The sequence below is a fragment of the Bombina bombina genome, chromosome 8 (assembly GCF_027579735.1).
Source record: "Bombina bombina isolate aBomBom1 chromosome 8, aBomBom1.pri, whole genome shotgun sequence".
NCBI lineage: Eukaryota > Metazoa > Chordata > Amphibia > Anura > Bombinatoridae > Bombina > Bombina bombina.
Window position 1 is genome coordinate 20611995 of NC_069506.1, and position 15334 is coordinate 20627328.

Genomic DNA, 15334 nt, shown 5'->3' on the forward strand with positions numbered 1-15334 from the left:
CTGCTGGGGATACTCTGTAGGGTACAGTCAGTCTGTAGGGGGTACACTCAGTCTGCTGGGGATACTCTGTAGGGTACAGTCAGTCTGTAGGGGGTACACTCAGTCTGCTGGGGATACTCTGTAGGGTACAGTCAGTCTATAGGGGGGTACACTCAGTCTGCTGGGGATACTCTGTAGGGTACAGTCAGTCTGTAGGGGGTACACTCAGTCTGCTGGGGATACTCTGTAGGGTACAGTCAGTCTGTAGGGGGTACACTCAGTCTGCTGGGGATACTCTGTAGGGTACAGTCAGTCTGTAGGGGGTACACTCAGTCTGCTGGGGATACTCTGTAAGGTACAGTCAGTCTGTAGGGGGTACACTCAGTCTGCTGGGGATACTCTGTAAGGTACACTCAGTCTGTAGGGGGTACAGTGAGTCTGCTGGGGACACTCTGTAGGGGTACAGTCAGTAGGTTGCACTCAGTCTGTGTAATTGTATGTATTTATGAGTGTTCCTAACAAGACAAGCATTGCAGAGCTATTTTGCATGATGTTGCCGGTTTCACATTCTATGTAAAAAAATACTTTCATGTTAAAATGTTTCTCCTCATTAGTGTGTTTGTAGCATTATATAACAGTAATGTTTGCAATAATGTATAACCTTGTTGCAAACACTGCTGCCATACAGTGCTTGGTACACGTGCATTCTTCTTAGCCTATATCAGTAATTTCAGCAAAGGTTACAGAGAAAGAGAGAAACTGGATAATTTGATTAGTTTTTTAATTAAATGTCTTGATTCATGAAAGTTAAGTATTGGCTTCCATGCTCTTTAAAATGATTCAGGTAGATCATGTCATTGTAATCTTTTCAACTTACTTTTGTTATTTAATTTGCTTTGTTCCCTTGGTATCCTTTGTTTAGAAACTTAACTAGGTAGGATCAGAAGCTGCAAAGCACTACTGGGAGCTGCTGATAGGTGGTTGCATATATGCTTGTCATTGGCTCACCTGATGTGTTCAGCTGCTCCTTCAACAAAGGTCACAAAGAGAATAAAGTAAATTTCATACTAGAAGTAAAGTGTGTAATTGTACCCTCTGTCTAAATCCCGAAAGAAAAAAACCCATGTCCCTTTAAATCTCTACAGACTAGGTTCTGTTTTGTCTTCTTACTAGACTTGTTTTATTGGCCTTATCTTGGTTTAGTAGCTTACTGTGATCTTTATAAGCTATAGACTGTACAACCAATATCCTGCTGTGCTGCGTCTCACAGTCTTTAAAGGGATATACAACAGTCTGTTTCATTGTTGTAATAAAAAAAGCACTAAGGAATGGGTTTATTAATATCAATCAATGCTAAATGTATTATTTATTGTTTTTAAAAGTATTTTACATTTATTATTTACTTTTTACTTAATCTGTGCAGTGTCCAATACTTCCTGTCACAGCCCTACAAAGGGGCTGCATTCTCTACAGGAAGGTATGTCTAGCTTTAGTCATAAATCTTCTAGAGTAACACTAGCTAGAGAGACAGTCAGGTTCTGCCCATGCACAGAAGAGGCGGAATGCATCCTAAATTGCTAACAGATTTGCTCCCTTTTCTAGCTGTGGGCAGTGGCTACAATGAGAATTTTTTTTTATTATTTTGCAAGAAAACAAGTAATTTGATGTTCTTTACACTTGGGGGCCTATTTATGAAAGGACTGTCAGACATGATCCGACATTGCGGATCATGTCCGACAGACCTCGCTGAATGCGGAGAGCAATTGGCCGCGGGGGGGAGGGGGGGCGATGTGTGTCTGCCTCCTCAGAGCAGGCAAACAGGTTATGGAGCAGCGGCCTGAAGGCTCGCCAGAAACACGGGGGTTCAAGCTCCATACGGAACTTAATAGATAGGCCCCAATCTGTTTCTTTGTATGTTTCCTTTCTTTTTACTAAGGGGCATTGTTTCATATCCATTTAAAGTTGTCATGGTAACGAACATCCCCTGTTCTTCTGTGAGCACTGTGAAGTGTGGGTATCTAATGGGGGTGAGGAAAGGTAAATAACAAAATGCTCCAGACAAAATATCCGTAGTAATGGGTAGCAGGAGACAGTTAACTTGTACACATGAGATGCACGTCACTTTAAAGGGACACAAAGCCTAAATGTTTTATTTCATGAGTCACATAGACTTTCCACTTTACTTCTATTATTAAATTTGCTTCACTCTTTTGGTATCCTTTGTTGAATGAGCAACAATGCACTACTGGGATTTAGCTGAACACATCAGATGAGCCAGTGACAAGAGACATTTACGTGCAATCATTAATCAGCAACTAGTTACTAGTACTGCATTGACGCTCCTACCTATGTATGCTTTTCAACAAAGGATACAAAGAGTACAAAGCAAGTTAAATAACAGAAGTAAAACCAAAACATGTTTCTTGTTCTTTTCTAATTCAGACAGAACATACAACTTTCAAAAGTATTCTGTGTTAAAGAGATACCTAGGTAGCATCTGGATCACTACATGGCAGGAAATAGTGCTGCCATCTAGTGTTCTTGCAAATAGATAACATTCTTGTAAAACTGCTGCCATATAGTGCTCCAGACTTGTGCACACACCCAAGCATACATCCCTACTTTTCAACAAAAGATACCAAAAGAACAAAGCAATTTGGATCATAGAAATAAATTAGAAAGTTGCTTAAAATCGCTGCTCTATCTGAATTCTGACAGTTTAGTTTTGACTTTACTGTCCCTTTAATTTTAGTGGCTTATTGTTATCAAAAGAGTGACTCCTGTGGCTGTTTATGTTTAGATATAAAGGGACAATCTACACCTTACTTTAGATTAAGCTGCACACGGCCTCCTGCATCTTTTCTATATCATGCAGCAGGAACGGTAAAACAGTTATTTTATTAGGACTATTGTTTCTGGTCACTTTGAAATAACTGCCAAGCTCTGCCCACCGATGACATCACTATCTGGGCTGCATCTTATGCACTCGCTGAATAATTAATCCAATTAGTAAGTCTTTTGTAACTAGTGAGTTTTTAATGCAGCTCAGATCTAATTATTAGCTGTAGGAAAGCTGTCTAAATCCAGCAGAAGAAATTACACTCCGGGGGGTAGGAGAGATAAAAAGGAAAATGTTAATTTTCAATTGGTTTCTCTAAGTATTGGGATTTGGTATAGAGAGAGAAAAGATTAAAAAAAAAACATTTGTGCCTATAGAAAGCGATAAAATAAGGAGATCTCTTTTCCTGCAAGCTTATCCAATTTAATGGGTTAAGAATAAAACCAACTATTACAAAAATAAACCTAAAGAAGCATACCTTTTACTCTCTGCAGCCAGTATAACAATAACAAGTCATTGGAAACACTATAATGGGGAAACTAGTTTTACAGTACACTTTCCTGGTGACATTTGTCTGGAACTGCAATATTCTTCAGTGATTGGTTAGCTCAGAGCACACACTTATTTATATTAGTCCCTAAACGGCCACAGCATTAATAGGACCCAGGTTTTCAAGGAGGTATATCCCTGAACTGCTCTTGATTTGCAGATACTAGTATAGCTGCCATCAGAGTACAATGCCTACTGAATTCTCAGACGCTCACTGTTTTGCCTGTTGACTAAATCACAGCATTTGATTAGCTCAGCTCTGACCTCGGTTCCAGTTCAGTTTCCACTTTTTTAGTTTTCACAACCGTTATAAATTTCTTGTGTGTCCCCCCTCCACTGCTTCAGCTTAATAAATACTAATAAATGGCCAGGGGATGTTGCAGCATACAGGTTCCCTCTCTGGGAACGTCTGCCCATACCTTTTATAAATATACCTGTTTTAGTTGGAGAGCATATTTATTATCTACTGTCCTGTGCCTTACCTCTTTTGCTTTTCAAATACTGTACACGCATCTAAAGTAATTCCATTCATGATTACTGCAAACCCCTGATCACTTAAAGGGCATAGAAAGATTTACATTGAATAGTGAATGGGTTCATTTTAAATAGAAGCATCTTTGCAAAATACAATTAGCTAAAATACTTCTAGTAATGATAATTGTTTCAACAGCATACTCGCATATGCTGTGAATCCCCTGTGCACCAGTATTCAAATATTACACCTCAGAGATTCAACAGTAGTATGACACAAATTTGCAAGGGTTAAACACATATCGGTGCAAGATTGCTATCATTAAAATGACATTTTGTAGGAGCACGTAATTTTACCACTGTAACGGCCCTTTTATAGTTGCTCTGCAGCTGGTGTAACAAAGTCATTGGGGATAAATTAATTTAAAACAATAAACCAATTCCAGTACAGTCCCTTTTTAAGTTAACAACATTTACTATTAGTGCAGATCTATTGTAACAATCCTTTCACTCATAGCTGAAGTTCCTATACATTTCAGGGTTTATATCTACTAGGCAGCTTTGCTTTTTTCCTTTTGTTGGTGTGGTGCTTTGTCAGATAGAGGGATACAATAAAACGTGTCTGAACAAGCGTTAGAATTGCTATATGGAGTCTGTGAGCTGTCCTGTCTTGATCTCAGAAGCCTCTAATTATATGAAGCTATACTGCAGCATGTGACTGCATGTGCCGCTTATCTACAGACCAAGCAATGTTTCATGTCACATCTGATGCTCTGTGTTTGTGCTTTTTATTAAAGGGATATGAAACCCAAAATGTATCATTCAAGGTTCAGATAAAGCATTCACTTTCTAATTTTGCTTTTAATTATTAATTTTTCTTAGTTCTCTTGGTATCTGTTATTCTGGAGCACTATATGGCAGCTGTTTTGCAAGAGCACTATTACCTGCCATGTAGTGCTCCAGACACTACCTAGGTATCTCTTTAACACAGAATATCATGGGCAGAAAGCACATTTTATAATAAAAGTAAATAGGAAACTTTTTTTTTTTTAAATGGTTCTGTCTGAGTCACAAAATAAAATTTCTGGGTTTCATATCCCTTTAAAGGAACACTAAAGTCAAAATTAAACTTTCACGATTCAGATAGAGCGCACAATCATTTTATTTGCACACTTTCTGCAGCACCAGATCCTACTGAGCATGTGCAAGAGTTCACAAAATAAACGTATGCGCATTATCCGAAAAAAATCTACTCGTGAAATTGCTTTTTTGTCTTTTTATTATGCAATCATTATGCAATTCTACTGTATTTATTGATCTTTAAATAGAGAATACAATTTAAAAAAAACAGTTCCAATTTACTTCTATTATTGAATTTGCATTGTTCTCGTGTTATTCTTTGTTGAAGAGATACCTAGATAGGTAGCGTGCACATGCCTAAAGGAAACATGATAGGAAATTGTGCTGCCATCTAGTGCTCCTGCTAATGTACAACATTGTTGCAAAACTGCTGCCATATAGTGCAGACACGTGCACGCTCCTGAGATTATATCCCTGCTTTTCAACAAAGGATAACAAAAAATGGAAATTAGATAATAGAAGTTAAATTGGAAAGTTGTTTAAAATTATATTCTGTATCTGAATCGTGAAAGAAAAATGAATGTCTTGTTTGCTGCAAATATTGTTCTTTTGTCACCCCCCATGGCTTAATTTGTAGGAGCCAATTTAAATTTGTTCTCTGAGTAGACTAATCTCACCACTGGCATTTAGTTAACAAAACTTGCATTGTTTTGCAACATTGGGAACATTTATGTAGCAGTGTTAGGCTTGTGACATATTTCTTTCTATAGCAACAACCTACATATACTACAATATGCATTTAAAGCTAGACATAAACTTAATCAGACCAATAGGGCCGTTCAGTTACTAACAACTCTTTGTATACCATTAATTAGAAGTTTATTTCTTTATTTGACTTGAGAAATATACTTTAAAACTGTGTATAATTATTTCTAAATAAGTAGAATAAATCATCTGCAGTGAGTCTGCAACTTATAAATAGCATTAGGCTGACTAATAGTTGCGCTGATGCTTCTGCACACAGTGATTTTTTGCAGAAATTGTGTCATTTTACAAGTCACTCATTCTTGAGTCATGTGATCATTGTGGTCAGACAGATGGAAAATAATAAAATATAAAAATAAAACACATAGTTAAAGCCAGCTGCAGATCAGCAATTCACTACTGGGAGATAGTAGAACACATTAGGTGAGCCAGTGATGAAAGTTGTATGTGAAGCCACCAGTTAGCAGCTAGCTCCCAGTAGTGCGTAGCTGCTCCTGAGCCTAGCCATCTATATATGCTCATCAACAAAGTCAATTTGATAATAGAAGTAAATTTAAAAAATCCCTTAAAGAGACAGTCTAGTCAAAATTAAACTTTCATGATTCAGATAGGACATGCAATTTAAACAACTTTCCAATTTACTTTTATAATGAAATTTGCTTTGTTCTATTGGTATTCTTTGTTGAAAGCTACATCTAGGTAGGCTCATAGGCTATTAAAGGCTGCCCCTTATCTCGGTACATTTGGACAGTTTTTCACAGTTAGACAGGTTCATGTGTGCCATATAGATAAAATATAGATAACATTGTGCTCAATGCAAGTCTGTCAAGAGAACTGAAATAAGAGGGCAGTCTGCAAAGGCTTAGATACAAGGTAATCACAGAGGTAAAAAGTATATTAATATAACCGTGTTGGTTATGCAAAACTGAGGAATGAGTAATAAAGGGATTAGCTAACTTTTTAAACAATAACAATTCTGGAGAAGACTGTCCCGTTTAAAATTGCATGCTCTATCTAAACCATGGAAATATTATTTAGTCCTTTAATTTCCCTCTAAAATTATAGAGAATCGGTTTTGGTTTTTTTTCACGAATAATACTTATTTCTTATTTTATCATAGTAGGTGAAGAAATATTTTGTCTAATAGGGGAGTTGATTTTTTTTTTTTTTTATCACAAGAAATCTGTAGGGCGCTTGTTTGTGAACACATTTCAGCTGTATCAAAGAAGGTGTGTATTTTATTTAGTGGCACCATTATTTAATAGGAAAGCTGTATTACCAGACACGCGTTGAGTGCATTTTCTCCAGATATATTCAGAATCCAGCTTAGAGACAAAAAAAAATTGAGAAAACCAGTGAATATGGGAACATGCTATTCAAAATCAAACGGCAGGAAAATAATACATTACATACTTTATACTTCCCCCAGGTACGTTGATTGTTGCAGGAACCATATGAGCTTGCAATTTTCACAGGCAGCTATATTGTCTGATATTGCTATTGTGAATCACACTTAATTGTCTCGGCCACAAAAATCCATCCTTGAAGAAGAGCACTTACAAATTTTAATACATCCTGACATTTCCTGGAGACATCGGGAGGCTAGTAGCTTAGTCAGGGTGATGAGGGCAGAGTCACATAACTGGCGTAAAATGCGTGTGTGTTATGAATCTTACATTTCTATCTTTCACAATTTCTTTTGCCCTTCTTTTATAGGTACCGTGGATTTATATTGGTGCTGACATTTTTGTTTTATACAAGTTTTCACCTCTCAAGAAAACCGATTAGTATTGTAAAGGTAGGTGTTCGCTTGGTCAGATTTATTTTAAAAGAAAGCAACAAGTCTACCAACCTACAAGACAAATATTATTTTATAACTTTATTTTACTGTGTTTAATATGTAGCCGGGCTGTCCAAACTGGCCCAAAGGCAGACTTCCCAACTGTCCCGAATTCTGAGCTCTATTCCTTAGCCACACCTATGGAACACCCAGACACGCCCACAAACTGACTATGAAAAATAAATACATAGCCCTTAGTTTTTTAAAACGAAGATTGTAATGAAAGAATAAAATGCTCTGAAGCCTTAGGCAGTTTTATTAATACATAAAGTGCTTAGAAGAGTTTTAAAAAGGACATGACTGTTGATTGGTGGCTATTTGCATATTTCTCTCCTAATTGGTCACTGGTCATGTCCTGCATAAGAGTCTCAGTGCATTGTCACATGATAAAGGAGGAGTAGAAATGCACACCGCTTTAAAATTTGTCAGAAGAAAATCTACTACTCCTTTTTAAGTTCAGACTAAGTGCTATTGCATTGTCTTTTCATCATGCATTTGTTGATTATGCACATTTGCTGTATTTACTGGTTCTTTAATACAATTATTAAAAGCTCTAATTCAGTAGAGCATTTTATCGATTCATTATGTCTCTTTAACAAGGTCCTACATACTGGTATACACATTTCTAATTCCTGTAATCTAGATACCTCTTTGGAATATCACTTTTGTCATTTTGTTTTTCAGAGTCAGCTGCACCAAAACTGCTCGGCACTGCCTCACCCTCGGCAAAACATTTCTGATAATGATACAACCTGGTGCGATTGGGCTCCGTTCCGTAAGTTCATATGATGACAAGTATTTTACTTATGGATTTTTTTGTACTATTTGTTTGGTTACTCGAGCCATAACTACCTGACAGTGCTGCACATAAGCTAAAATGTATTTAGATTTTTATCAATACTATTACCCGAGAAGGTGATACATTTAATGAAGATATACGGGTTTACCTCACTTTACAGCGCTTCGCTAATACAGCGCTAATGTGAAGCTGAAGTTCAGCCTCCAAAGATTTTTAAAACAGTGCTGTACTCATCGTGAGATTGAGAGAGAAAAGTTACTGTCACCATTTTTTTTCGTTTTATGTAATTTTTATTAAGGTTTGAACAAAGATATACGACAAAATGGGTTTCACAAATGTACATCAAAACTTGAAAAATATGATCTCAATTTAACATGGGGTACATATCTATCAACCATTTTTCATGACTACACAGAATAAAGGTGGGGATAGGGAGAGGGAAGGGAATCCTATACATCCAGAGTATACTGTTCAAATTTAACAGCCAAATATTTCACGTCATCAACCAGAATAATCAATACACTTCTTCATAGTTTATAATACAACTAATTGGTGGGACAGTGTTTTGATGTAGTTGGTGTCTATCGTGTTTGTGGTCTCTGTTCCCAAATGAAAATTATATTGAGAATAAAATCTCATTTTCCAATAAAGCAGTAAAGCATTTTTTCTAGTGAAAGGGTATAGTTCATTTTTTAAATCCACTAGGAATATGTGGGAGGTTGTTGTTTCCATAACCTTGGAATCAACCGTTTGGCAGTAGTTATCATCTTAGGCATTAGTTTAATGCGATATATACATCCTAACTGTGGAGTTTGGTTAAGCAGAATGATGTCGGGGGTAAAGGAGATATTAGTGTCTAGAGTCTGATTAACGCACTTTTCTATTTGGGTCCAATAAGTTCTAAGTTTCTGCAGAACAACAAAATATGGGAGTGGGTGCCTATGTCCACACATCTTCTCCAGCAACTTGAGGTGGCCGCTGGCAAGAAGTTTCGTATTTCTTGGGGTGTGAGATAATCTTGTAGTAAAGTTCGGTTATGGATGAGTGGTGTGTCATTTTAAAACTACGCTTCCATTCCTCTTAAGTGAATTAACATTGGAGTTCAGATTCCCAGTTTGATACATATTTCGGTCCTACATTTGGGAAGGATCCTCTGAGTATTTTGTATGTAATGGAGAGATGGGCTTTCTTTATATTAGGATTGTTACAGATGCTTTCAAACGGGGTTAGAGGGCGAATAATATCCTTTTTTTAAGGACTGGTGTTAATTGCATGGCGGGTTTGAAGGTATATATACCATTTATGGAAAGGGGGACCTAGTGTATCGTTTAGTATTGCTTTTTCTTTCATTTGTGTCGTGTCTGTTAGTAAGAATATAGGGAGATTTTTATATGCAGGAGTTGTGCTGACCCATGTATAGAGACTTTGTTTGAAAAAGAGTTGGTTGTTTAACAATGGGGTGAGTGGTGAGACTGGTGTCGAGCGCATTTGTCTTTGATATAATTTTGTCCCAAACTTCCAATGAGGCCTTGATAAATGTGTTGTCAGCTATGTTACTGGTCTGGCTGCTTTAGGAAGCCATCTCTTATGTTATGTGTGTTGGAATCATTAGCTTCAATTTGAACCTTGAGTTTAGAGGGAGATGCGTGGTTCCAAGCTATGAGACGAGTAAGATGATTTGCTCTATAATAATTTAGTAGATTAGGTATATTAAGAATGCCATCCTCCTTACTTAAGTATAATGTCTGTCGATTAATTCTAGGTTTTTTATATGACCAAATAAATGACTCTATGGTCTTTTGCTGGTTTAGGAGATAATGTCGGGGAAGGGATATAGGAAGTGTTTGAAATAAATATTTCGGAATAATCATCATTTTGATGGTGACACCATATTTTTATGCGCAGTTCACTCTGTTTACGGCATTACAGTGCAATCTGTGTCTGTGTTGAAGTGTGGCAAATAATTACAGGATCTCATTTATATCTGTCCCTGATTGACCACAGCAAAGGAGATACGATTTGTACATATAATAGATATACACTATGTATAGACATATACATACATATATATATATATTTATTTATTTTTTCTCTTACCACAGCAGATTTTCAGTTGTGTTGACACAAATTACAATGTTAATTAGTCATAAAGAAAACACTGTACATCTATATTGCTGTACCTCATTAATATCTGCATATTATTATTTTTTTCTCCAGAAACTAAATATTAGATGAACTCACTGTCTAATTCAGGGCTGACAAGTTTATTTCAGAGTTAGTATTCAGCATGGATGACGAGGAGGGAGATTTTATGATTTCTGGTTCCCAGAGCATTTGTAAAGCTCAAATCTAATACTTATACGTTGGGGTAGACGTCACATGGTCTGCTCACAAGACAACTTTGGGCTAAGTTCCGTAAGGAATACTAAAATAATTACACATGATGGAAAGAAACAATTATCAATTCATTAGTATATTTTTTCCATTTTAGAAGCTTTATACAAGCAAGGAATATCGCACTTGGCCGCATATTTTGAATGTGCAGATGTTAATGATTCATTGGAAAAATTCTTTCAGTTCTCTATTTCACATCCCAAGACTCTGAGGCATTTTTTCCCCCATAAATCCTATTATTTAAAGGGACAATTTTTTTTTTCTTTTCATGATTTGGATAGAACATACAATTTTAAACAACTTTTCAATTTACTTTACTTTTATCAAATGTGCTTTATTCTTTTTTTATCCTTTGAAGGAACAGCATAGCACTACTGGCAGCTAGCTGAACATATCTAGTTAGCCAATCACAATAGACATATGTGTTTAACCCCATTTAGATGCAGGGTCATGCAAATATTTCATGTTATTTTTACAGTAAAATTTTAATGCTTTCTCTTAATCACCAACATCCTTCCAGGATAGGGATTGATACATTTATATCAAAATTAGGAGCCAGCAAGAATATTGATGCTAGATAAGTATATTTAGTGTCAAGATGAGGCAATTTATGTAAATGTAGTATAGAGGTAGAAAAATATGTTTAAAGTGAATGTCAATTTTCAGCAATGAGTTCCCAGTTTTTAAAAAATACAAAAAAAAAAAAACGGGCACTTTAATTGATGAATGTTTACATTGCACCAGATTTGTAGAAAGTCTTAAATTTTTCTTCTCTAAAGCCGGATCGCCGATCCCAGCCTCAGTTCCTCTGTACTGACGTCAAAAATTACAAAACCGGCTTCCTCCAATCATGGCTTCCCCCCCCCAGAGCGTCCATCTCGTGATGCCCGGCTGTGATTGGAGGAAGCCGGTTTCGTCATTGCTATGTTTGTACAGCAGGAAGAAGAAGGCGGGGGAACGTCGATCCGGTTTTGCAGAAGTAAAAGGTAAGTTTCTTTCATGTAATTAGCAAGAGTCCATGAGCTAGTGACGTATGGGATATACATTCCTACCAGGAGGGGCAAAGTTTCCCAAACCTCAAAATGCCTATAAATACACCCCTCACCACACCCACAATTCAGTTTTACAAACTTTGCCTCCGATGGAGGTGGTGAAGTAAGTTTGTGCTAGATTCTACGTTGATATGCGCTCCGCAGCAAGTTGGAGCCCGGTTTTCCTCTCAGCGTGCAGTGAATGTCAGAGGGATGTGAGGAGAGTATTGCCTATTTGAATGCAGTGATCTCCTTCTAAGGGGTCTATTTCATAGGTTCTCTGTTATCGGTCGTAGAGATTCATCTCTTACCTCCCTTTTCAGATCGACGATATACTCTTATATATACCATTACCTCTGCTGATTCTCGTTTCAGTACTGGTTTGGCTTTCTACAAACATGTAGATGAGTGTCCTGGGGTAAGTAAATCTTATTTTCTGTGACACTCTAAGCTATGGTTGGGCACTTTGTTTATAAAGTTCTAAATATATGTATTCAAACATTTATTTGCCTTGACTCAGAATGTTCAACATTCCTTATTTTCAGACAGTCAGTTTCATATTTGGGATAATGCATTTGATTTAATCATTTTTTCTTACCTTCAAAAATTTGACTTTTTTCCCTGTGGGCTGTTAGGCTCGCGGGGGCTGAAAATGCTTCATTTTATTGCGTCATTCTTGGCGCAGACTTTTTTGGCGCAAAAATTCTTTTCCGTTTCCGGCGTCATACGTGTCGCCGGAAGTTGCGTCATTTTTTGACGTTATTTTGCGCCAAAAATGTCGGCGTTCCGGATGTGGCGTCATTTTTGGCGCCAAAAAGCATTTAGGCGCCAAATAATGTGGGCGTCTTATTTGGCGCTAAAAAATATGGGCGTCGCTTTTGTCTCCACATTATTTAAGTCTCATTTTTCATTGCTTCTGGTTGCTAGAAGCTTGTTCTTTGGCATTTTTTCCCATTCCTGAAACTGTCATTTAAGGAATTTGATCAATTTTGCTTTATATGTTGTTGTTTTTTCTCTTACATATTGCAAGATGTCTCACGTTGCATCTGAGTCAGAAGATACTACAGGAAAATCGCTGTCTAGTGCTGGATCTACCAAAGCTAAGTGTATCTGCTGTAAACTTTTGGTAGCTATTCCTCCAGCTGTTGTTTGTATTGATTGTCATGACAAACTTGTTAATGCAGATAATATTTCCTTTAGTAAAGTACCATTGCCTGTTGCAGTTCCTTCAACATCTAAGGTGCAGAATGTTCCTGATGACATAAGAGATTTTGTTTCTGAATCCATAAAGAAGGCTATGTCTGTTATTTCTCCTTCTAGTAAACGTAAAAAATCTTTTAAAACTTCTCTCCCTACAGATGAATTTTTAAATGAACATCATCATTCTGATGACTCTTATGGTTCAGAGGATTCTGTCTCAGAGGTTGATGCTGATAAATCTTCATATTTATTTAAAATGGAATTTATTCGTTCTTTACTTAAAGAAGTTCTAATTGCTTTAGAAATAGAGGATTCTGGTCCTCTTGATACTAATTCTAAACGTTTGGATAAGGTATTTAAATCTCCTGTGGTTATTCCAGAAGTTTTTCCTGTTCCTAATGCTATTTCTGCAGTAATTTCCAAAGAATGGGATAAATTGGGTAATTCATTTACTCCTTCTAAACGTTTTAAGCAATTATATCCTGTGCCGTCTGACAGATTAGAATTTTGGGACAAAATCCCTAAGGTTGATGGGGCTATTTCTACCCTTGCTAAACGGTTGGAAACCTTAGCGCAACAAGTAACACATCATGATTCTCATGATATTATTATTCTTCTTCAGCATGCTAATAATTTTATCTGTGATGCCATCTTTGATATTATCAGGGTTGATGTCAGGTTTATGTCTCTAGCTATTTTAGCTAGAAGAGCTTTATGGCTTAAGACTTGGAATGCTGATATGGCTTCTAAATCAACTCTACTTTCCATTTCTTTCCAGGGTAACAAATTATTTCAACTGTTACTGGCGGGAAAGGAACTTTTTTACCACAGGATAAAAAATCTAAGGGTAAAAACAGAGCTAATAATCGTTTTCGTTCCTTTCGTTTCAACAAAGAACAAAAACCTGATCCTTCATCCTCAGGAGCAGTTTCAGTTTGGAAACCATCTCCAATCTGGAATAAATCCAAGCCAGCCAGAAAGGCAAAGCCTGCTTCTAAGTCCACATGAAGGTGCGGCCCTCATTCCAGCTCAGCTGGTAGGGGGCAGGTTACGTTTTTTCAAAGAAATTTGGATCACTTCTGTTCACAATCTTTGGATTCAGAACATTGTTTCAGAAGGGTACAGAATTGGTTTCAAGTTGAGACCTCCTGCAAAGAGATTTTTTCTTTCCCGTATCCCAGTAAATCCAGTAAAAGCTCAAGCATTTCTGAATTGTGTTTCAGATCTAGAGTTGACTGGAGTAATTGTGCCAGTTCCAGTTCTGGAACAGAGGATGGGGTTTTATTCAAATCTCTTCATTGTACCAAAGAAGGAGAATTCCTTCAGACCAGTTCTGGATCTAAAAATATTGAATCGTTATGTAAGGATACCAACGTTCAAGATGGTAACTGTAAGGACTATCTTGCCTTTTGTTCAGCAAGGGAATTATATGTCCACAATAGATTTACAGGATGCATATCTGCATATTCCGATTCATCCGGATCATTATCGGTTCCTGAGATTCTCTTTTCTGGACAAGCATTACCAGTTTGTGGCTCTGCCGTTTGGCCTTGCTACAGCTCCAAGAATTTTTACAAAGGTTCTCGGTGCCCTTCTGTCTGTTATCAGAGAACAGGGTATTGTGGTATTTCCTTATTTGGACGATATCTTGGTACTTGCTCAGTCTTTACATTTAGCAGAATTTCATACGAATCGACTTGTGTTGTTTCTTCAAGATCATGGTTGGAGGATCAATTTACCAAAAAGTTCATTGATTCCTCAGACAAGGGTAACCTTTCTGGGTTTCCAAATAGATTCAGTGTCCATGACTCTGTCCTTAACAGACAAGAGGCGTCTAAAACTGATGGCAGCTTGTCGAAACCTTCAGTCACAATCATTCCCTTCGGTAGCCTTATGCATGGAAATTCTAGGTCTTATGACTGCTGCATCGGACGCGATCCCCTTTGCTCGTTTTCACATGCGACCTCTTCAGCTTTGTATGCTGAATCAATGGTGCAAGGATTACACAAAGATATCTCAATTAATATCTTTAAAACCGATTGTTCGACACTCTCTAACGTGGTGGACAGATCACCATCGTTTAATTCAGGGGGCTTCTTTTGTGCTTCCGACCTGGACTGTAATTTCAACAGATGCAAGTCTCACAGGTTGGGGAGCTGTGTGGGGATCTCTGACGGCACAAGGAGTTTGGGAATCTCAGGAGGTGAGATTACCGATCAATATTTTGGAACTCCGTGCAATTTTCAGAGCTCTTCAGTTTTGGCCTCTTCTGAAGAGAGAATCGTTAATTTGTTTTCAGACAGACAATGTCACAACTATGGCATACATCAATCATCAAGGAGGAACTCACAGTCCTCTGGCAATGAAAGAAGTATCTCGAATTTTGG

The 15334-nt window shown here is 37.3% G+C and overlaps 1 protein-coding gene across 1 annotated transcript in view; it reads left to right on the forward strand.

The window, feature by feature from the left end:
- The window catches only part of SLC37A2 (solute carrier family 37 member 2), a 91960-nt gene that overhangs the window by 1410 nt on the left and 75216 nt on the right, over positions 1–15334 (forward strand). The window contains exons 2-3 of the mRNA XM_053690180.1: positions 7400–7481; positions 8208–8298. Of these exons, the coding sequence (XP_053546155.1) occupies positions 7400–7481; positions 8208–8298 (173 nt within the window). The remainder of the gene's footprint in view (positions 1–7399; positions 7482–8207; positions 8299–15334) is intronic.